We start from the raw sequence: 23,201 nt of genomic DNA, 5'->3' as shown, positions 1-23,201 counted from the left end.
TCCAGCAAGTTGGGGAGCTTGATGAGGTTTCTTTGTGTTTCAGATTATCTTCCAGATCACACCACTGAATTTGACCCAGTGGCTGATGGTGCTGAAAATCTCCTTGCCTGTGATTCTAATGGATGAGACCCTCAAGTTTGTGGCCCGCAACTACCTAGAACCTGGTAAAGAGTGTGTGCAGCCTGCCACCAAATCCTGCTCGTTCTCAGCATGCACCGATGGGATCTCCTGGCCCTTTGTGCTGCTCATAATGCCTCTGGTGATCTGGGTCTATAGCACAGACACTAACTTTAGTGATATGTTCTGGTCTTGACTGACAGTTTTGCATAAAGATGATGTTTAACTTAATCAATTAATTTTTTTATTGTTTAAAGCAACTGTCTATTTCTGCTGAATTTTCACATGAACATACTGGCTGGTGAAGGAGGTTTCATACTCTAGATTTTGTTTTGCTTTTTCTGACTCCAGTGGGGCAAGATTTTCCTTTTTTATACACATAATTAAAGTGTCCATTGACATGTACAGAGAACTAACACTATTTTATGCAAATATTTTTTTGTAGATGAAAAAGCATGTACAGTGTTCTGTTTAATACTCATCCTTGTATAAAAAAAAATAGTTGAGCCAGCAGACATTGTCAGCAAATTAATTGGCAGCAGATTTTAGGAAATGAATGTGTGTGGTTTTTTTCTAAAACTAAATAGCATGTATTGTGTCTTTTGCATGATCATCTGGATTTAATCTGAGATCACAGTCTAATTTTTATTCATAAGCCAATTTTTCTGCACTGAGCAGAGTACTGCTACCTCAGTCAGTATTTTTTTTTTGGTTTGCCCCCCACCCCTTCACCCCTTGGCCCTTGTTCACCTCCACCCCACCTCCACCCTGACCCCGCTCGGCTGCTTCTCCTGTAGGGTTTTGATGGTTCTGTTTACATCAGTCTTAACAAGAGGTATGCTTGTTCTCGCTTGTGCAGAAAACATTGTTCCAGATTCAATCGACTGGGTTCACGTCCCCTCACATAGTTTTTAAGGTTATTTATTTAAATGTCTAATGTATTTTATTGTAACAGACATTGTTTTGCCAACATTGCCTATTTCAGTGGCACTTCACAATCTAGTTTAAAAAGAAAAATAAAACATTTTAAATGGACAGAGAAAAATAACCGTCTTGTTTTTAACTCTTAAGTGGCTTAGTTTGAACTAACATGTCCAACTTTCTCTTAAGTTCTTAGTTTTACTTTTAGTTTTACTGTGCTTGAGGGGAAGAAGGATCCTGTTCTGCTGCATAGGTAGTTGTAGGAATTTTATTTTTAGTGTATAGGCACTAATTGTTATCTGTGATACATTTTTATGCAAGTTTCTGCTGGCCTGTTTTAGCCTGGTGTAGAGGACATAAGGGCAAGTGTGTGTGTGTGTGTGTATGTGTGTGTATGTGTTTTGTAAAATCTGTAAATAGCACATGACCAAATGAACATATTGTATAGAACTATTTTTATTTGAATGTGGCACTAACCACCACCATCGTTACTATGATAAATGTTTGCGCATGTTCGAGATCAGTCTTAACCAACAGTGTGAAAGTCATTAACAGTCCTAACTGTGGTGTTTTCCTCCAATGCCTTCCAACATCCATCAACTAACGTGAGTATTCCCTGAAATTTGGATGCTTTAGCCTAAAGGTGACTGCCACTAAATGAGCTGGCTATATGACACTAATGAGTAAGCCCCTTATGTCAGGCACCCTGAGAGCAGCGGGCATACGATTTTATGTGGCACCTACGCACCTGTGGGCTGGGGTAGCTGTTCTCGACGCCACCCACTGCCTAGGACAACAGCACAGCCACATGTTAGTGGGGGAGGGCCTGGGGGAAGAGAAGGTAGTTCTGCTTTGGTCAGACTGACAGGTGCCTTCACAAATGCCAAGATGAGGATTCACAAAAAACTTGTCATGGTTCCTTTGATCTTTGTTAGCTGCAAGGACTCGTCCCAGAATCTTGCTACCTGGTTCATTAAAAAGCAAAAAGCGAGTGAAAGCAAGTAACTGAACCAATAAACTCATGCATCATTTTTTGCATGACTTTTTTCTTTTTATGGCTGCGCTGCGCAGCTTGTGGGATCTTAGTTCCCTGACCAGGGACTGAACTCGGGCCCCGGCAGTGAGCGCACTGAGTCCTAGCCACTGGGCTGCCAGGGAATTCCCTGGTTCATTTTAAATAGGCCACCTTTTTCCACCTTCTGGGTCATACTCTTTGCGGCTGAGATTTAACTGTGTTTTAACGTACCCGGGAGAGAAAAGATATTGGCCATAGTTCTGCTCAGCTAGCAAACAACCTGCCCCATCATTAGCCAGGGTGAAGGAGGGCCTAGGCAGCAGCTCGGTATTCAGGGTGGTAGCTCCCTCCACGTGAAGCCCCAAGAGTTCTTGTGAGTACTTGAAGGTACTTGGGCCCTGGATACAGGGCCAGCCAGAAGACATGATGTAAATGCTGAGAGTCTGGGGAAAGGTTAACAGGTATCAAGCAGGACAAGGTGCTGCGAAGTTAAGAGGTCTCTGTGTAAGGGGGTAGAAAGGGCACGTGGAGGCGGATTCTTAATTTAGAGTCCTGGCCTGGCTCATGGAGGCCTCTCAGAGGAGGGGTAAGCTGGTTTGCTTGGCAGAGAATGTAGCGGGTACATTTTGCCAATTTTAGCGTTATGGGGTGTAGAAACAGGTTGAGCAGATCAAATGCAAGGAATGTGTCTCAGCTGCAAACCAAACCAGCATGTCTGAGCTTGTTGGGTGGGGTGCCATTCAGTGGTCAACTTTTCCTGACTCAGTTCCTTGATCATTATTGGCCCTTACAAAGTAAGTTGAATGGTATGGAAGGCTGTTACCCTGTGCTTTCTCAGCTTCAGGCCTTTTCAGCCCACAGAGGTGGTTTAGGCACCCATTTCCCTCAACTCAGACAGCTGGGAGTGGGAAAGACCCAGTGGTGCAGAGTCCTTTTGTCTGCTCTGTTTCAGGCTTCGCTGCCAAAAAACGTCTGCATTGGCACCTCCTCAGTAGTTAGTGCTGCTGTGGGCACATCCCTGGCCTCTGTCCTATAGGGAGCAGCAGGTACCCAGCCCCATCCTCACCAAGTACCCGCAGGAAGGCACTGTTGGCCTCTCTGCTTCTGCCGCCATCAGTAGCTGGATAGGACGGCACCATCCTCAGACCCGTCATGTCACATGCTCTCAGGCAGCTCTTGCCTGAAACTTGCTCCAGGTTCTTTCTCGACGGGCAAGTGGGCTGAAGGCCCATCCCATCAGTGTTCTGGTTTTTGCCACCCCATGCCCAGACTGACCTCTTTAGTAGAGCTTTACCCTTTGCCCAGGAGGTGGCAGTCTTACACGTTTCCTAAGTGGGGTACTGTGCCAGCAGCTCATTCTGCATCTGCACAGTGCAGGTGACACGTCGGGTAGGGAGAGCTGCAGGAGCTCAGAGACAAGCAGGGCAACTGCCACCTTCCCTCACAAGCAGTGGCTGCCACGTTACCTTCAAACTGGGGCCTCGGGCCCCTGAATGTCTGTGTGGTGGGCAGACCTCAGGAATATCCAAGACCACAAGCGTTAGCTCAGTGTCTGCCAAGCCTGTTGGTGTCTGCAGTGCGGATGCACCAAATTGTGTCAAAACCACCACCCTGCATATGAGGGTAATTTGCAGCCTTTTTTCTTGAAAGGGAACAGTGATAAGCAGTTCCCCTTCTAGGACTGGGTGCAGCCCAGAGGCTGGCCCCCGGGGAAGGAAGGAGAGGGGTTTGGCGCTGATTACCACGCTGCTCACTCTGCTTCGCCTTCCTTACCCTCTGCACTGCTAACCGAGGACTTCTTAACTTTTGTTATACCTGAAGCGATTAAGTGTCTGCCTGGTGGGATTCTCTGTAGCCAGGTGACATGAGGGGCCTGTGTTGCTGAGCCAGTGCTTCTGGATGCTACCCTGTGTGGGCAACCCCTCAGGGACAGTTGATCAGAAATGCTAGTCTTAAAATCTTAAAAGATCAAACCGAATATTCCTTTTCATCTGTCACTATTAATCTTAAATTAGTTATTCTAACATTTCCTCCCCATATTTCATAAAGCTGATTTCCTCTCTCTTTCCTTTTCAGCAATACTGGAGTAACCGCTTCCTAAACCATTTTGCAGAAATTTAAGGGTGTTCAGTTGCGTGCATGTGCGTTTTTTAGAAACACATCTACCAGCCCTCTGCATGATTGATGTTGGGGGGAAAAAGAAAATTAGAAAAAACTCCCCAACTCATTGTGTGTTATGTGGAGGAAATGTGTATTACTAGTGGGGTTTTTAGCTTTTAAATCAAAATAATTACAAATGTACAGTTTAGCTTAATGAATCAGAAAGCCTCTCCAGAGAAATTTGGTTTCTTTGCTGCAAGAAGAATGAGGTTCTGAAACCTTATCCAAGAACTTAGAAGCCATCAGCCAAGTCTCCATATTTCTCTGTGCAAGATGTCATAGCTTAAATAAATGTACAATATTCAGTTGTAATGCATGCCTTCAGTTGTAAGTAGCCAGATTTCTCTATGGTGTCATTGAAACATGCTACTTTTTAATTGGCCCTGTACAGTTTGCTTATTTATAAATTTATTGAAAACACTACAGGTGTTGAATGGTTAAAAATGTAGGCTTCCAGTTCATAACTTCAGTTATTTTTTGAGTGTGCAGCTATTTTGCACTGTATTAAATGTAACTTATTTAATGAAATCAGAAGCAGTAGACAGATGTTGGTGCAATACGAATATTGTGATGCATTTATATCAATAAAATGCTAAACGTCAATTTATCACAACGCATGTTTGACTTAGACTGTAAATAGAAAGCAGTTTGTTTCTGTGCTGGTAACAGGCGTTGCACAGACATGGTTTCAGGTAAATAAATCTATTCTACGATAAGTTCACAGTGTGGTGTTGACTGTTCTCCTGCAGGAGGGGTGGGTGATGTGCACTGAGGGCCTCCAGACCTGCACCCTGAGCAGTTGTGCCCTTAGGTAGATAAAAGGGACAGAAAGTTCCTGTTGACTTTCTGCATAGGAGAGCAGAGTGGTAGAAGGTCTGGTTGTGTGACATGAGATCTATAAAATATTCCTGCCCTGGTTCCTGTCTCCCCTCAAGTATGAGAAAAAGAGTGTGTCATGAGTGGGGTTTTCAGAGATAATTAACATGATTTAAAAGTTGTCAGCAGCTTGGAGACTATAGTGATGGAGAGATACGTGTAATACTACTCAGATGCAAAATGTAAAATTTTACATTCCCACTGTTAAGAGATACAGAAAAGAGCTGAGTAAACCAACTATACTCCAATTTAAAAAAAAGAGAAAGGAGCCCCCCCCCCCAAAAAAGGGAACTGAAATCTATATACATGGGAAAAATATTTGATAAACTTTAACATCCATTCTGTAAAGGAAAAAAAAAACTTTTGAGTACCCATAATTCCCATTTTTTGACATAATGAAAAATAAGCCAGAAGTATTGAATTCCAGAATTACACTCACCGTCCACTATTGCCCACAACTTAGCACTGTTCTGGAGAGTCACTGTAGTCAGACAAGAGAAGGGAGAATGCCTAGGAGTGAACAGAAAGGAGCAATGGTCATACTGGATCAATGAGAACACCTTATTTTTAGGAAAGTTTAATAATTTGGGGGAATTAACATCTTAGTATGAATGACACACACGTCATACATTATTAATAATATATGAAAATATCAACAAGTGTTTTAATCGGACTGATTATAATAAAAATGAAGAAAATGCAAGAGTAGTAAGGAAGGGTACAAACCTCAGGTATAAAACCTATAGTCATTAAATGTATTATCTGAGAAAGGTGGCATTTTAGCTTAGTAGGTAAAAGTTGGGTTATCCATTATGTCACTGGTTATTCTGAAAAAAAATATGGCTGTATCCCTCACACCCAGTCGACTGCAAATGGATCAGAAGATTTGAAAAATGAAGTTATACCCCCAAAAGAAAAATGGCCAAATGATATAAACAAAACTTGTAAATATAAGATGTTCAATCTCACTAGCAAATTAAATTCACAATGAGATACCATTTCATGCCCATCAATTGACAAAAAAAATGGGTCTTCTAATACCAAGGATGTGGACAATGGGCCATCCTTACATTGTAGAGCAATTGGGTATCATCATCTGGTACATTTACAGATGCTCTTAACATACAACCTGGCAGGTCCTTACCTTAGGGAGTTCCTCACAAGTGCTGGAAGGGCCATACCAGGATGTTTCCAAAAGAAAAGCACCAACCTAAATGACCAACAATAGGAAAATGGGTAAGTATATTTAAGGCATGTTGAAATCACTGCATCAGTGAAAATGAATAAACAAACCAGGCATCAGCAAATAAACCTCCCTGCACAGTGCCACCAAGTGCAGTCAGTGTAATATCAAGTTTAAAATACACAAAATAAGACCATATCATAGTGGGGTTTTTTTTGTTTTGTCTTTTCTTGGCTGCACTGCACAGCATGCAGGATCTAGTTCCCTGACCAGTGGTCCAACCTGTGGTGTGCCCCCTGCAGTGGAAGTGCAGAGTCTTAACCACTGGACAACCAGGGAACTCCATAACCATATTATACTCTTTAACCTGGCCCTAGGGCCAGTGCCTGTCTGTGCTAAGGCATGTGCACTAGCTTCCTTGATGAGAAAGTCCAGCTCACAGAAAGTCAGCTAAACTAAATAGCCATGTGGTGGGTTCACAGTGCAAGCTCCTCACCTCTGTAGATTAGGAGCAAACAGATAACAAGTTCACAGACACCAGCCACAGGGATAGGAAGTGTGTAGGTGGATAGTGGTTCCAAGAGGGAGGGAGAGCAGAGTTTCACTTCTGTAAGTAATGCTTGGGTGCCATGTATGTAGGGGTTCATTATGCCTTTCGCAAATCTGAGATTTTTTTTTTTTTAAAGTCATAAAAGTACCAGGAGAAAACATGGAAGCTGAGAAGACTTTCTGAGCATGACACAAAATCCCAGGAGAGTGATAAACTTGACTACATAAAAATGTAAAATTTTTGGAATAGCATACACCTCTCTGGAGTTAGTAAAATAGATGTGCTATGCATATAACAAAGAGCAAATTCTCTAAACATACTAGCAAAGATAAAAGTTTAATGATCTCTCCTTTGCAGCTGGCATTAGGAAACAGCTCATGCTGATGGTGAAAATATAAATTGGCCCAATCTCTAGAGGGGAATCTGACAGTATCTATGACATTTTTAAACATCCATACCCTTTGATCAAGCACTTCACTTTGGTGAAATCCCCCCACATGTTTACAAAGCCAAACATAATCCTGCTGCACTATTGTTAGCAAAAGATTGGAAATAGCCTGTATGTCCATCAATAAACAAGCTAGCTGTTAAATAAACTAAGAACATTCTTACCATGGAGTATTATGCAGCCTTCAGAAAACCCAAGGTTAGATCTATGAGCCAGCAAGGAATGACGTCCAATACACATTTTCTGCCCAGTGAAATATTCAAGTGCAGGTCCATCCATGTTGTCATAAAGGGCAAAATTTCATTTTTCATGGCTGAGTAATGTTCCATTGCTATGTTCCACATCTTTATCCATTCATCTACTGATGGGCACTTGGGTTGCTTCCATGTCTTGGCTATTGTAAATAATGCTGCAGTGAACATAGGGGTGCATGTATCTTTTCTAAAATACGCAGGAGTGGAATTACTACATCACGTGGTAGCTCTATTTTTTTTGAGGAACCTCCATACTGTTTAGTGGCCATGCCAATTTACTTTCCCACCAGCAGTGCACGAGGGCTCCCTTTTCTCCACACCCTCCCCAACACTTGTGATTTGTTGTCATTTTGATAAGTCATTCTGACAGGTGTGAGGTAATACAGCTAACTGTGGTTCTGGTTTGCATTTCCCCGACTGTGATGTTGAGCATCTTTTTATGTACCTGTTGGCCATCTGTATGTCTTTGGAAAACTGTATTCAGATCATATGCCCATTTTTTAATCAGGTTTTTTGATGCTGAGTTGCATATTTTGGATATTAACCCCTTGTCATATGTATCATTTGCAAATATCTCCTCCCATTTAGTAGGTGGCCTTTTCATTTTGTTGATAGTTTCCTTTGCTGTGCAAAAGCTTTTTAGTTTGATGTAGTCACTTTGTTTGTTTTTGCTTTGTTTCCCTTGCTTGAGGAGACAGATCCAAAAAAATGTTACTAAGACCAATGTCAAAGAGCATACTGCTTATGTTTTCTCCTAGAAGTTTTATGGTTTCAGGTCTTACATTTAAGTCTTTAATCCATTTTGACTTTATTTTTGTGCATGGTGTGAGAGTAGTCCAGTTTGATTCTTTTGCATGTAGCTGTCCAGTTTTCCCAAAACTATTTACTGAAGAGACTGTCTTTTCCCCATTGTGTATTCTTGCCTCCTTTGTCATAATTAATTGCACATATAGTCGTGGGCTCATTTGGGCTCTCTATTCTTTTCCATTGCTCTATATGTGTTTTTTTGTGCTAGTACCATGCTATTTTGATGATTGTAGCTTTGTAGTATAGTTTGAAATCAGGGAACATATCTTCAGCTTCGTTCTTCTTTCTCAAGATTGTTTTGGCTATTTAGGGTCTTTTTTGTTTCCATACAAATTTTAGAGTTATTTTCTCTAGATGTGTGAAAAATGCCACTGGTATTTTGATAGGGATTGCACTGAATCTGTAGATTGCCTGGGATAGTATGGTCATTTTAACAATATTCTTCCAATCCATTAGTATATCTTTCTTCCGTTTCTGTCTTCTTCAGCTTCTTTCATGAGTGTCTTATAGTTTTCAGAGTACAGGCTTTTTACCTCCTTAGATTTATTCCTAGGTATTTTACTCTTTTTGATGTGATTATAAATGGGATTTTTTCTTAATTTCTTTTTCTGATACTTAATTGTTAGTGTATAGAAATTCAACAGGTTTCTGTATATTAATTTTGTATCCTGCAACATTACCAAATTCATTGATGAGCTCTAATAATTTTTTGGTGGCATCTTGTGGATTTTCTATGTATAGTATCATGTCACCTGTAAACAATAAATTTATTATTATTTTTTATTTTTGGCTGTGTTGGGTCTTTGTTGCTGTGCGCGGGCTTTCTCTGGTTGCGGCGAGCATATGGCCTGTACTATGTTGAAGTATGTTCCTCTATATGTACTTTGTTGAGAGTTTTTATCATAAATGGATGTTGAATCTTGTCAAAAGCTTTTTCTCCATCTATTTATATGATCATCTGGCTTTTATTCTTCAGTTTGTTAATGTGGTATATAACACTTATTTGCAGATATTGAACTATCCTTGCATCCCTGAGATAAATCCCACTTGATCATGGTGTATGATCCTTTTTATGTATTGTTGAATTTGGTTTGCTAATATTCTCTTGAGGATTTTGCATCTATGTTCAGCAGTGATACTAGCCTCTAATTTTCTTTTTCTGTGACATCTCTGTCTGGTTTTGGTATCAGAGTGATTCTGGCATTGTAGAATGAGTTTGGAAACATTCCTTCCTCTGCAATTTCTTGAAATAGTTGAGAAAGATAGGTGTTAATTCTTCTCTAAATGTACAGAATTCATCTGTGAAGCCATCTGGTCCTACACTTTTGTTTTGGGGAAGTTGTTTTATTGCTGATTGAACTTCATTAATGGTAACTGGTCTGTTTATGTATTTTCTATTTCCTCCTGGTTCAGTCTTGGGAGAGCGTACATTTCTAGGAATTTGTTCATTTCTTCTAGGTTGTCCATTTTATTGGCATGTAGTTATTTGTAGTAGTCTCTTATGATCCTTTGTATTTCTGGGTTGTTGGTTGTGACTTCTCCTTTTTCATTTCTTTCTTTTTTTTTTTTAATTTATTTTTGGCTGCATTGGGTCTTCGTTGCTGCAAGCAGGCTTTCTCTAGTTGTGGTGAGCAGGGGCTACTCTTTGTTGCAGTGCACGTGCTTCTCATTGTGGTGGCTTCTCTTGTTGCGGAGCACGGGCTCTAGGCGCATGGGCTTCAGTAGTTGTGGCACGAGGGCTCAGTAGTTGTGGCTTGTGGGATCTAGATCACAGGCTCAGCAGTTGTGGCGCACAGGCTTAGTTGCTCCATGGCATGTGGGATCTTCCCAGACCAGGGCTCGAACCCGAGTCCCCTGCATTAGTAGGCGGATTCTTAACCCTTGCACCACCAGGGAAGCCCTTCATTTCTGATTTTATTGATTTGGGCCCTCTCTCTTTTTCTTGATGAGTCTGGCTAAAGGTGTATCAGTTTTGTTTATTTTTTCAAAGAATCAGCTCTTAGTTTTTTTGATCCTTCCTATTGTTTTCTTAGTCTTTATTTCTGCTCTAATCTTTATGATTTCTTTCTTTCTACTAACTTTGGGTTTTGTTTGTTCTTTTTCTAGTTCTTTTAGATGTAAAGTTAAGTTGTTTGAGATTTTTCTTGTTTCCTGAGCTAGGCTTGGATCACTATAAATTTCCCTCTTAGAACTGCTTCTGCTGCATCCCACAGATTTTGAATCATTCTGTTTTTGCTTTTATTTGTCTTCAAGTATTTTTTAAATTTCTTCTGTGATTTCTTCAGTGATCCACTGCTTGTTTAGTAGCATATTCCCCACAAGGGAAGAGAACAAAAGAAGAAAGGGAGAAAAAAATAACTACAAAAACAACCCCCCAAACACTTAACAAAATGGCAATAAGTGGGACTTCCCTGGTGGCGCAGTGGTTAAGAATCCACCTGCCAATGCAGGGGACCCAGGTTTGAGCCCTGATTAGGGAAGATCCCACATGCCACAGAGCAACTAAGCCCGTGCGCCACAACTACTGAGCCTGTGCTCTAGAGCCTGCGAGCCACAACTACTGAAGCCCGCGCACCTAGAGCCTGTGCTCCGCAACAAGAGAAGCCACCGCAATGAGAAGCCCGCGCACCACAATGAAGAGTAGCCCCCGCTCGCCACAACTAGAGAAAGCCCGCACACAGCAATGAAGACCTAATGGCTGCGTCAGGCTGCATAAATAAATAAATTTATTATTTTTTTTAATGGCAGTAAGTACATACCTATCAATAATTACTTTAAATGTAAATGGACTAAATGCTCCAAGACATAGAGTGACTGAATGGATACAAAAAGAAGACCCATATATATACTGCCTTCAAGAGACTCATCGCAGATCAAAAGGCATACTGAAAGTGAGAGGATGGAAAAAGGCATTCTATGCAAAGGGAAATGAAAAGAATGCTGGAGTAGCAATACTTGTGTCAGACAAAATAGATTTTGAAACAAAGACTTTAACAGGAGGCAAAGGACATTACATAGTGATCAAGGGATCAATCCAAAGAGAAGACATAACAACTCTATATATATATATTCACCCAACACAGGAGCACCTAAATACATAAAGCAAATATTAACAGACATAAAGGGAGAAATTGACAGTAACACAATATTAGTAGGGGACTTTAACACACCACTTAGATCGATGGACATATCATCCAGACAGAAAACACTGGCCTTGAATGACACATTAGAACAAATGGAATATATATATAAAACATCCCATCCAAAAGGAGCAGAATACACATTCTTTTCAAGTACATATGGAACATTCTCCAAGACAGAGTCATAAACTGGGGTTGGTAAATTTAAGAAAACTGAAATCATAGCAAACATCTTTTCTGACCACAATGCTATGATACTAGAAATCAAGTATAAGAAAAAAACAGAAGCAAAAAAACCCCTGCAAACACACAAACATGTAGAGGTTAAATAATATTCTACCATTTCTTTTAAAAAACAAGAGGAAGTTTTCAGTAATGATGGTTGCTGAGAATAACTGAAAATGCTGTGACATAGATGGCAGATGGTGGTAGCCAGTTTTCTCACTGCTGGAGCAGGAGGCTACAGATAAGCAAGGGAAGACAGCTACAATGATCCATGTGGTAGTGAATTACAGTTGGAAACACCAGGATAAATTATGTTTAGCTTAATATTAATACAGACAATTCCATATAGAAGTATTTCTAGTTATGTGTATACACATATGTAATGCACTGTCAACTGAGTGGGCCAAGAAGCAAGGACACTCCAGTGGCGATGAGCACACTTAGCTCCTAGTTTAGGTTTCTGATGCCATTCTCCAATTAAAGGAATCAAGTCTCCTTGGAGAAAATGGCTGATTCTAGAACTGAGGCAGAAAATGTACAAATGCCTGGAGAACACTAGTGCCAGAAAGTAAGGAAGTGCTCAAACACAAAATCAATGATCAAGGAGATGAAGTTATGTCAAAGGGACACAGGAGCCAAGTGAAGAAGCTTTGAATGGCCAAAGCTGGAACAATTAGAGCAATAAAATAAAGTAGTATTGAATTATAATCCAAAGTATAAAATAAACATCCATGAGTTCATATTGATATAAATAAATGGGAGAAAACAGAAATCTCCCTTGTAGAAGAAATCCAAGTAATTTCTATAGGCAATCTGCCATTACAGAGGTGAAGTTCTTTAAGCCTGAGCTTAAATCACATAGTGACTTCCTTCCAAAGAGTACATATGGGGACGTCCCTGGTGGCGCAGTGGTTAAACATCCGCCTGCCAATGCAGGGGATGCGCGTTCGATCCCTGGTCCAGGAAGATGCCACATGCCGCAGAGCAACTAAGCCCGTGCGCCACAACTACTGAGCCCACATGTTGCAACTACTGAAGCCCAAGCATCTAGAGCCCGTGCTCCACAACAAGAGAAGCCACCACAATGAGAAGCCCCACACATCGCAATGGAGAGCAGGCCCCCCACTCACTGCAACTAGAGAAAGCCCATGTGCAGCAACAAAGGCCCAGTGCAGCCCCCCACCCCCCCAAAAAAAGAGTACATATAATGTAGACAGGGGAAAAAGTAACTCAGAGTGGAGAAACCTGACAGACCCTACCTCAGCTAAGTGATGTCATCCTCAGAGCATGTACCCTTGATATGAAGTGAAAAGGACGACATTTTACCTGTGGTCTTCCTCCCAAAATACATAACCTCAGTCTAATCAAAGGAAAAACATCTGACAAATCCCAAAAGACACTCTGCAAAATCCCTGACCAATGGTCCTTAAAACTGTTGAGGTCATCAAAAAGAAGGAAAGTCTGAGAAACTTTCACAGCCAAGAGAAGCCTAAGAAAGAACACATGCTGACTAAATGCAGGACGGTATCCTGAATGGGATCCTGGAATAGAAATAGGAAAAGACTAACGAAATCTGAATAAATTACGGACTTTAGTTAATAATAATGTATAAGTATCATTAAAAATGTACCATATTGTTAAAAAATGTTAATAACAAGGGAATCTGGGTCTGGGGTATATGAGAACCCTCTGTACTATCTGCTTAATTTTTCCATAAGTCTAAAAGCATTCTATATTATATATATATATATATAACTCAGCCACAAAAAAGAATGAAATCTTGCCATTTGCAACAACATGGATGGATACATACCACATCTCCTTTATCCATTCTTCCACTGTAAAGCTGTTTTCATGATTTTGTGTGTGCCCTTTAAAAGCACCCACTGACCTTTGAAGCCAAATGTTCTGGGGACTCATTTTCCTAGTGTGACGTCCCTGGGCTAGGGAGCCCAATGTGGGGCTCAGACCCCTTTACTCCTTAGGGAGAACCTCTCTAATTGTAATTATCCTCCCATTTGTGGTTCGCCTACCTGGGGGTATAGGTCTTGACTATACTGTGTCTCCACCCTTCCTACTTGTCTCATGGTTCCTTCATTTTATCTTTAGTTGCAGAAGATCTTTTCTGCTAGTCTTCATGTCGTTCTCGTCAATAGTTGTTGTGTATAAATAGTTGTAGTTTTGCTGTGCCCATGGAAGGAGATGAGCTCAGGGTCTTCTTATTCCACAATCTTGCCCACTCACCAAATTTTTTAAAAATCCTCATAGAAGCATCAAAGAACTATAAGGTGGTCCAGAATTTCCAGGCAAAAATCTAAGAGAAAGCAAGAGAGATCATCAGAATACCCACTAGGAGAGGTCAACTTTTCTCCTAGTGGCATCTACCTATCCAAATAAACTAAGCTGTGAATGCAAGCAGGGGTTTTGAGGGCTCACAGAGTAAAAAAGGCAAAGTCAAATCCAGGGCCCACCAAAAGTGGGAAGTCTCAAAGGACATTAAGCTGTGACCCCTGAAGGGCTAACACCTCAGGGTACAAGCAAACCTTCCCCAAAACTCAAAGAATGGTAGGCAGCATTGCCTTGGTGCTGAGCAGAACCAGGAAAATATCTGCAGCCCAAACTCTATCCTAGTGGTGACCTATGAAACCTCAAGGCATGAATTTAAAGTCACTGACAGTACTCCTAAGCACCAAGCAGAAATAAATGTAAATCCTGTCTGGGGGAAGGCACCTTCATTTTATGTCATAGGAGAACCACACAATTATTTTTCAAAGCAGCACACAGTAGAAGACAACCAAGTACATAAGAAAACAAGGTACCATGAGTGAGAGCCTACAGAAACACACATTACAGATCCACACAGACTTCACATATGGGAAGTATTAGATGTAAAACATTCATACTGGGACTTCCTTGGTGGTCCACTGGTAAAGAATCCGCCTTCCAATGCAGGGGACGCGGGTTGGATCCCTGGTCAGGGAACTAAGGTCCCACATGCCGCAGGGCAACTAAGCCTGCACACCACAACTACTAAGCTTCCACGCCTCAACTAGAGAGCCTGCATGCTGCAAACTACAGAGCCCACGAGCTCTGGAACCCGAGCGCCACAACTACAGAGCCCACATGCCCTGGAGCCTGTGCGCCACAACTAGAGAAGAGAAAACCCATACACCACAATTAGAGAGAAGCTCGTGCACTGCAACAAAAGATCCCGCATGCCACAGCTAAGACCCGACACAGCCAAAAATAAATAAATAATTAAATCTTTTTAAAAAATAAATAAATAAAAAGAACACATTCATGCTTACTTTGCTTAAAGAAAAATAGATGAAAATCTGCAGGACACAGGAATTATTAAAAGTGAACAAAGGGGGACTTCCCTGGCAGTCCAGTGGTTGAGACTTCACCTTCCAATGCAGGGGGTGCAGATCTGATCCCTGGTTGGGGAGCTAAGATCCCACATGCCTCACGGCCAAAAAACCAAAACATAAAACAGAAGCAACATTGTAACAAAGTCAATAAAGACTTTAAAAAATGGTCCATATCAAAAAAAATCTTAAAAGAAAAAAAAAGTTAACATAGGGACTTCCCTGGCAGTCCAGTGGTTAAGACTCCATGCTTCCACTGCAGGGGGCACAGGTTTGATCCCTGGTCTGGGAACTAATATCCCACATGCTGCAGCGCAGCCAAAAAAAAGGGAACATAGCAGAGAGGGAAGTTAAATGGAACCCTAGAAATGAAAAGTACAATAACCAAAACTAAAAACTTAATGGATAGATGGACGTGGTATCAGAGTGGACACTGCAAAATAACAAATGAAGTGGAAGACAGATGAAAAGAAAATACAGCAGAATGCAGCAGAGAAAGGAAAAAAAAGCTAGAAAATACAGAAGGAAGGTAAAAATACCTGGAAGATAGACTGAGAAAGGTGACAAAGTCAAATATACATTTTATCATAGTTTCAGAAGACGAGAGTATGAGAGAGGTATTATTTGAAGAGGAAATGGCTGAGAATTTTCTAGAAGTGATAATCCAGATGCAAGAATCCCAAATCGCAAAAAGTGTAAATAACAAGAAATCCGGCCCTAGAAATAGTATAGTGAACTGCAGAGAAGCAAAGACAGAGAAAATCTTAAAAGCAACAGAGGGCAAAAAAAAAAAAAAAAAAGGCACTACCTTTAAGGAGTGACAGCCTACTGCTGACTTCACAACAGTTAGTGGAGGCCAGAAAACAGTGAGATGACAGCTTCATGTGCTGAAATTACTGGCAACCTAGAATACTAAACCTGGAGAAAATATACAGTAATTAAAGAATCAAAGTCAAATATCTTCAGACAAACAAAAACAGAATTCTTCACCAGCAGACTCACACTAAGGGAAACTCTAGATGGGGGGCAGGGGTAAGCAATCTAAGTGATGTGCAGGCCTCTGTCACCCAGGAGCATGGCAACGTCACTGGCTAGCTCCAGATTTAGATACACTGGTAAGTATGTTGCTATTTCCTAGGGTAAACACTAAATGACAGAAATAGAGGCAAGACTAACAAATCAACAGAAGGACAAAAATGAAAGAAATCTAAAAAGATATTAAAAAAATGAAAAGGATATAAAAAATAGAAAGGATAACAGAAGGTGATAGAGCCAACCCCAAATATAATCAATAGTAACATTATAAGAACATACTAAATATGTTATTCCTGTTGCTCTGTTTCTGAGAGAGTGATTTCCGCATGACCCAGATATTTTTATTTTGAAAAGCAATCCATGCTTCTAATATGATTCCAGCAGCAGGAAGAGATACAAACATGTCCAGCAGTCAGCTAGGAAGTGTTGGAGGAGCTGAAACTGACTGCTTTTTCATCAAAATTAGTAGAAATTATAAAATACATTTTGTAAGTTAAACTTACTTAAAATCAAAATGGTTTTAATTCAGGACTAAAAGTGTACAAAGTTTAACATTTTTATGTCTTTGATATTTATACATCATGACCTATTATTAAGAAAGATTTCACTGAATATGGAAAGTTTACTTTTTAAATAAACTCTGCCGATGAACAGTACAGGTACAAAACGGGGGGTGGTATAGTATATATACAAACATGCAATTTCAAATTATTTCTGAAAAAATACACAAGAAACTAGTAATTATGATTGCTTCTGAGGAGGGAATTAGGAGAAGAAAGAAGACGGGGAAGTTTCACCTTATGCCCTTTTGAAAATTGTGAATCTAACTTAAGAAAATATATTAGACCATCTGATACTAACAATATAATGGAAGTGCAAAGAGCTAAGAATAGCCAGAACACTTCTAAGAATAAGATCAAGGAGTCTTGCCCTTCCAAATATCAATAAATTTTATAAAGCTACAGTAAAATTAAGACAGTGAGGTATAGGTGCTGGGATAGAAAAACTGACCGATGGTATGGAAAAGAGAGCTTAGAAACAGAGTTGCTCATTTCGAACACCTGATTTGTAACCCAGCTGGCATTAAAGATCAGTGGAAAAAGCAGGTAATTTTTTAATACCTGATGGTTATGCATGTTTAAACCTAAATTTTTAAAAATCAATAAAATTGGATCCCTACCTCACACCGTACATACAGGAGAATAAATTTTTGACTCTGAGATAAGGAAAGATATCATAAGAATTAGAAAATACAACCATAGGGAATTCCCTGGTGGCCTAGTGGTTAGGATTCTGGGCTTTCACTGCCGTGGCCCAAGTTCAATCCCTGGTTGGGGAACTGAGATCCCACAAGTCACACGGTGTGGCCAAAAAACAACAGGAAAGGAAGAAAGGAAGGAAGGAGGGAGGGAGGAGGGAAGGAAGGAAGGAAATACAACCATAAAGAAAAAGACTGGTAAATTCAAGTACATTAAAATTAAGACCCTCTGTTAATCAAAGATACTATTGGGGCTTCCCTGGTGGCGCAGTGGTTAAGAATCTGCCTGCCAATTCAGGGGACACAGGTTTGAGCCCTGGTCCAAGAAGATCCCACATGCTGCGGAGCAACTAAGCCCATGCGCCACAACTACTGAGCCTGTGCTCTAGAGCCTGCAAACCACAACTACTGAAGCCTGTGTGCCACAAATACTGAAGCCTGCGTGCCACAACTACTGAAGCCTGCGCGCCTAAAGCCTGTGATCTGCAACAAGAGAAGCCACCACAATGAGAAGGCCTCGCACTGCAACGAAGAGTAGCCCCCGCTCGCCACAACTAGAGAAAGCCCGTGCACAGCAACGAAGACCCAACGCAGCCAAAAAATAAAAAAAAAAAAAAAAAAAAAAATACTATTAAAGAGAGTGAAGGAGACTTCCCTGGTGGTCCAGTGGTTAAGAATCCGCCTTCCAATGCAGGGGACGCAGGTTTGAATCCTGGTCGGGGAACTAAGATCCCGCATGCTGCGAGGCAACTAAGCCCACGTACCGCAACTACAGAGCCCACGCACCACAACTAGAGAGCATGCACGCTGCAACTAGACAGAAGCCCGCATGCCACAACAAAAGATCCCGTGTGCCTCAACTAAGACCCGACGCAGCCAAAAATAAATAAATAAATATTTCCAAAAAATAAAGAAAGAAAGAAGGCTGGAGATAGCATAGCTCTGACTTCCAAAGATGAAAAAACAAAAAGGTGAATGTTAAAAAAGAGAATGAAAAGGCAAGTCACAAACTGGAAGAAGGTATCTGCAACTCATATTCTGAATTACATCCAGAATATATAAAGAACTTCTGTGAATTAATAAGAAAAATGAATGCAATAGAAAAATGGGCAAAAAATTTTTTCACAGAAGAGGAAGCACAAGTAATTCCTAGATATATGAAATGATGTTCAATCTTGTTACAAAAACAGAAACTTGTAAATTAAAATCACTATGTCATCCCACATCCAGGAGAAAATTAAGGTTTGACAATACCAAATGCCAGTGAGGAACTGGGACAAAGGACTGCAGGTGTGCATGTAAATTTGTACAACTTCTTTGGAAAACAGTTTGACAATATCTGGTAAAACTGAACATGCGCATACCTTACACCCATCAGTTCCACCTCTGAGTATAACCCTACACAAGTCTGTGCTTATGTACAGAAGTCACATATGAAAACATACATAGCAGCAATGTTTGAAAAAAACTAGAAACAACTAAAACGTCCATCATTGGCAGAATTAATAAGATGGGGGTGTTGGATACACCCCGTGGAATATTATATAGCAATGAAAAATGAACGTAGTATCCTACGAATGCCTGACCACTCCTCACCAAATTTTCAAGGAAAGTCATCAAAAAAAAAAAAAGGATAGTCTGAGAAACTTTCACAGCCAAGAGGAACCTAAGGAGACATGATGATGTCTAAATGTAGTGTGCTACCCTGGATGGAACCCTGGAACCAAAAAAGGATATAAGGTAAAAACTAAAGGAAACTTGAATAAACTATGGACTTTTGTTAATAATAATGTAACAGTCTTCATTAATTGTAATAAACATGCCATACTAATGTAAGATGTTAGCAGGGAAAACTGTGTGCAGGGTATATGGGTATTCTCTGTAATATCTACTCAATTTTTCTATAAATCTAAAACTGTTCTAAAAATAATGTCTATCAATTAAAAATGAAGCTATAGGAATATTAATATGAATCAATATTTAAAATGTTAAGTAAGGGTATCATGGAAAAATATAGACAACATGACTATTTACATTAAATTCAAGAACAGCAAATAAATGTGTTTAGGATAAAAACATGGTAAAACTGAAAATAAAATGGAAAAACAATATTACAGGTGAGAAAAATGAGCTATCTGTTCAAGGTTCACTTGAACTTCCAGGGTCAGAAAGTAAAGGAAGTATATAAAAACAAGATTCAGAATAGTGGTTACCTCTGGCAGGGGTAGTGGAGAAAGGTGGGCAGAAGGAGGGAGGGAATGGGATGTTATCAGTTTTGAGCACAAGGGATCTTCTGGGATTGTGAAAATGTTCTATTTCTTGTCCTGGATAAAGTGTACATGTGTGTTTCTACATATTTTCATATACTTCTATATGTATGCTATATTTTACAAATTTTACATTTTTATTTAAAAAGAAAGGGAAAACTTATCTGTCCCCTAGGCAGGCTCTGGCCCTAGTGCCCTGGCACAATTATTCTTCATGGGAGGCGGTTCTCCTAGATTTGGTTAGGGGTCTTCACATGGCCTTGTCCTCTGAGGTGGCTCCCTCTGGCCTCCCCTAAGCTGACAGAAGCTGTCTTTCTGGTCAATACGGCTGGTTAGAGTAGCTCCAGATGGGGACTGTGCATGGGGTCATCTCTGTCCCTTCCCATCAAACACCATCAAGCTCAGCAAAGCAGCAGCATGGGACTGGGGAGCAGTAGGGGCCTGGGGGGCTTTGGAGATCAGCTTCTTTCAGCCCATCAAGGACGGGGCTTCAGTCTTGGCACCATCCAGGCTGGAGGGCAGAGGCCTCTCTCAGAAAAGATCCCTGCTTGCTACCATTCCCTCTCAATTCTTGGACAAAACCCCCACTGCCCCAGGGGCCTGACAAGGGAGATGGGCTGGTGGGTAGAGTGGACTGAAGTCATAAGTGGAAAATGATCCAAAAATTAAAAATAATTTCTCTGGGCCACAGACCCATGTAGGACTAAACCTGGCACTGAGAGGGGCTCAGGGCAAACCTGTTCATCCAGCACCAAAGGGGGCCAGAGGGCAAGGCTCATGTCCACAAGGATGCTGACCCCAAAAGGACCAAGGTTTAGCCTTGGGAGGCCACTCCCCTCCCACACGACCCACCCAAAGGCTCCAATGCTGACAGCCCTGCCACAAAGCCCCACACACTGGACGACCCAGAGAGGGGTCCCGACTCCCTGAGTTCTCTTCCAAAAGAAGATGGAGGCACAGAGAGGTTAAGGGCCATGTAGCCAGTGACAGGCCATTGACCTGAGCCTTCTACCTGGTGGTAGGGACAGGCCCTTCCTTTGAGAGGCTCAGCCCTCCTAATGGGGAGGGTGGAATTCCTCCAAGGAGGCACTGAAAGAAGGATGGAGGCTCAGAGAGGACACGAGTAGCCCGCAATCACCACTGCCACACACACACACACACACAAACACATGCACACACACACACACACACACACACACGATAAGCCTCATCAAGCACGGTCTCCCTCAGCCCTAAAATAGAGATGTAACCTCAGTCCAGGAAACACTCTCCAACCCAGAGCCAGCAAGGGCTGTCCCATGGGGGAAGGGGTCCCCAAATCCCAAAGGCCTGAGAAAGCAAAGGTAGAGGCCTCAGCAGACCTCACCAGTCCACCATAAGCTCCTACTCCAGCAAGAGAAAGTGAGATGGGAGTTCCAGAGACTGGGAATCTCCTGGTTCACCCCTAACCTGAAGCCAATGGATGGACTCCCTAGGTAGACTGGGGCAGCTGGGGCACACTGACCAGAGACAGGGAGGCCACAGGGCTGGCCTGAGCTTACAGATTCGCTTCACAGAAACAGGACCAGCTAGTCAGCCCCCTTGAAAATTCCAAAAAAGATCACTATATCCTTTCACTCTGAAATTCCCCTCCTGGGAATTTACCCAAAGAAGGAAAAAGCTGTGAGCACAACGGAGGTCACCACAGGGTTGTTTATATAGAGACAGACACTGGAAGATTGAAGTGGCCAGCAAGAGCTGCATAGTGATGGTGTTGCCCTTGCCAAATGGTTTGGCAGCCCTTAAATCCAGCAAGACTGAGGATTAAGATGGACAGCAAGGGGTGCTTAGAGCCCATTTTTTCCTTAACAGACTAGAAAATTGTGCAGAGATCACAGTTAAGAACACACAAAAACTCTAAGATGAGAAATCTTGGACAGATGAAGACTGTTTGCTCATCTATGAAATGCGGCTAATTTCAGTGATGCCTCAGGAGTGTGAGGCTAAAATGTGATAACACAGGCACAGGGCTTACCTTATAGCTCAGGCCGGACGAGTGCTCAAGAAATAGCAAATCAAAATGATACGAGCTTTTACCACACCGAAGACCGGTAAAAAACAAAAACGCTTGATGACACCAGTATTTACTGAGGGTTCAGGAAACAAGCACTCCCATCTATTGTTGGAGAGCAATCTGACAGCATCCATCAGAGCCTTTAAATGCACATACTCTGAGATCAGAAATTTTACTACAAGGAACTTGAACTCTGTCTTTGGAATACTATGCCAAAACATGTTCATGGTAGTGCAGACTGTAATAATTATATACAAAGCTGGAAACAGGGGTCTACCAACAGCAGAAGGGTTACAACAGAAATGGTTCCATCCACAGAACGGGATTCTGTGGAACTGTTAAGGCAAGGAAGAGCACAGTGATACCGCTGGCAGGAACTTCCGTGTGTACAGCATGACCAATTTAGTGTAACTTTCATATACATTATCATTAGATAAAAGCTCAAGACTATTTTTCTAAATGTAGTCCAGAAAATTTATTTTGTGGAGACACTGGGATTCAGTAGGTTGGGAAGTAGATATATTTTTAATTTTATACCTTTCTCTCTTAATTTTAACCATGTGTACGTTTATATAACGTCTATATATTACAAACACATGGGTTGACAGGGTTATCTGAATGGTAGAATTACAGGCCATTTCTTTTTTTTGGATATATGTATTTTTTTTTAACCATCTTAACCATTTTTAACCATCTTAACCATTTTTAAGTAGTTTGTTATACAACCATCACCACCATCCATCTCCAGAGTTTTTTCAACATTCCAAACTTGTACTCATTAAACTCCCCATTCCCCCTCCCTCCAGGCCCTGGTAACCACCATTCTACTTTGTCTCTATGAATCTGACTCCTCTAGGGGTCTCATATAAGCAGAATCATTCTACTGTCCTTTAGTGACCGGCTTATTTCACTTAGCATAATGTCCTTAAGGTTTATCCATATTGTTAACATTTGGCAGGATTTACTTTCTTTTTAAGGTTGAATAATATTCCTTTGTATGGCTATACTATATTTTGTTTGTCCATTCATCCAACAATGGACATTTGGGTTATTTCCATTGTGAACAGTGTTGCTATGAACACAGGTGTGCAAGCATCTGAGACCCTGCTTCAATTCTTTTGGGTATATACCCAGAAGTGGAATTGCTGGTTCATATGGTAAATGTTTAAATTTTTGAAGAACTGCCAGACTGTTTTCCACAGCAGCTATATTATTTTATCTTCCCGCCAGCAATGTATGAGGGTACTTGGTTATTTTTAAACTGTTTTCTTCTAATGGCTGCTAAGGAGACTTACGTGATCTTCTGGATTTTCTTGGTGTTGCTGGTACCATGTAGTTTGTGAAATAAGTAACATGTTCTGTGATGGCAACAACTGACATCTTGCACACACCCTGGCCCCAAATGGTGGAGGCCCAGGTGTAGCCAGGGCAGGTCAGAGCGTCTAGACAATAAAAGCCTGCCCTCTGTGGCCCGTGAGTGGTACCCCTTCCACTGCCCCAGGGCAGGGAAGCTCCTGGGGCAAG

At 41.2% G+C, this 23,201-nt stretch overlaps 1 protein-coding gene and 1 long non-coding RNA gene across 3 annotated transcripts in view; one reads left to right on the top strand and one right to left on the bottom strand.

Moving 5' to 3' along the window:
• Positions 1-4,929, top strand: part of ATP2A2 (ATPase sarcoplasmic/endoplasmic reticulum Ca2+ transporting 2) — a 62,595-nt gene extending 57,666 nt beyond the window's left edge. The window contains exons 20-21 of one of the 2 annotated variants that reach the window (XR_014251689.1): positions 44-1,643; positions 4,130-4,929. Coding sequence is in view for 1 of the 2 variants with exons in the window: in XM_082416770.1 (XP_082272896.1) it covers positions 44-164; positions 4,130-4,143 (135 nt within the window). In the remaining variant the exon portion in view is untranslated. The remainder of the gene's footprint in view (positions 1-43; positions 1,644-4,129) is intronic. The other variant, XM_082416770.1, reaches the window with a different exon arrangement.
• Positions 1-23,201, bottom strand: part of LOC309639532 — a 79,154-nt gene extending 55,953 nt beyond the window's left edge. The window contains exons 1-4 of the long non-coding RNA XR_014251707.1: positions 15,873-23,201; positions 13,730-14,010; positions 6,234-6,299; positions 5,529-5,599 (exon numbers count right to left, since the gene is read on the bottom strand). This is a non-coding gene — a long non-coding RNA (uncharacterized lncRNA). The remainder of the gene's footprint in view (positions 1-5,528; positions 5,600-6,233; positions 6,300-13,729; positions 14,011-15,872) is intronic.

Source organism: Balaenoptera physalus, assembly GCF_965194825.1.
Source record: "Balaenoptera physalus genome assembly, chromosome: 12".
Taxonomy (NCBI): domain Eukaryota; kingdom Metazoa; phylum Chordata; class Mammalia; order Artiodactyla; family Balaenopteridae; genus Balaenoptera; species Balaenoptera physalus.
Note: the sequence above shows the minus strand (reverse complement) of the source record. Positions and strands in the feature narration are given on the sequence as shown.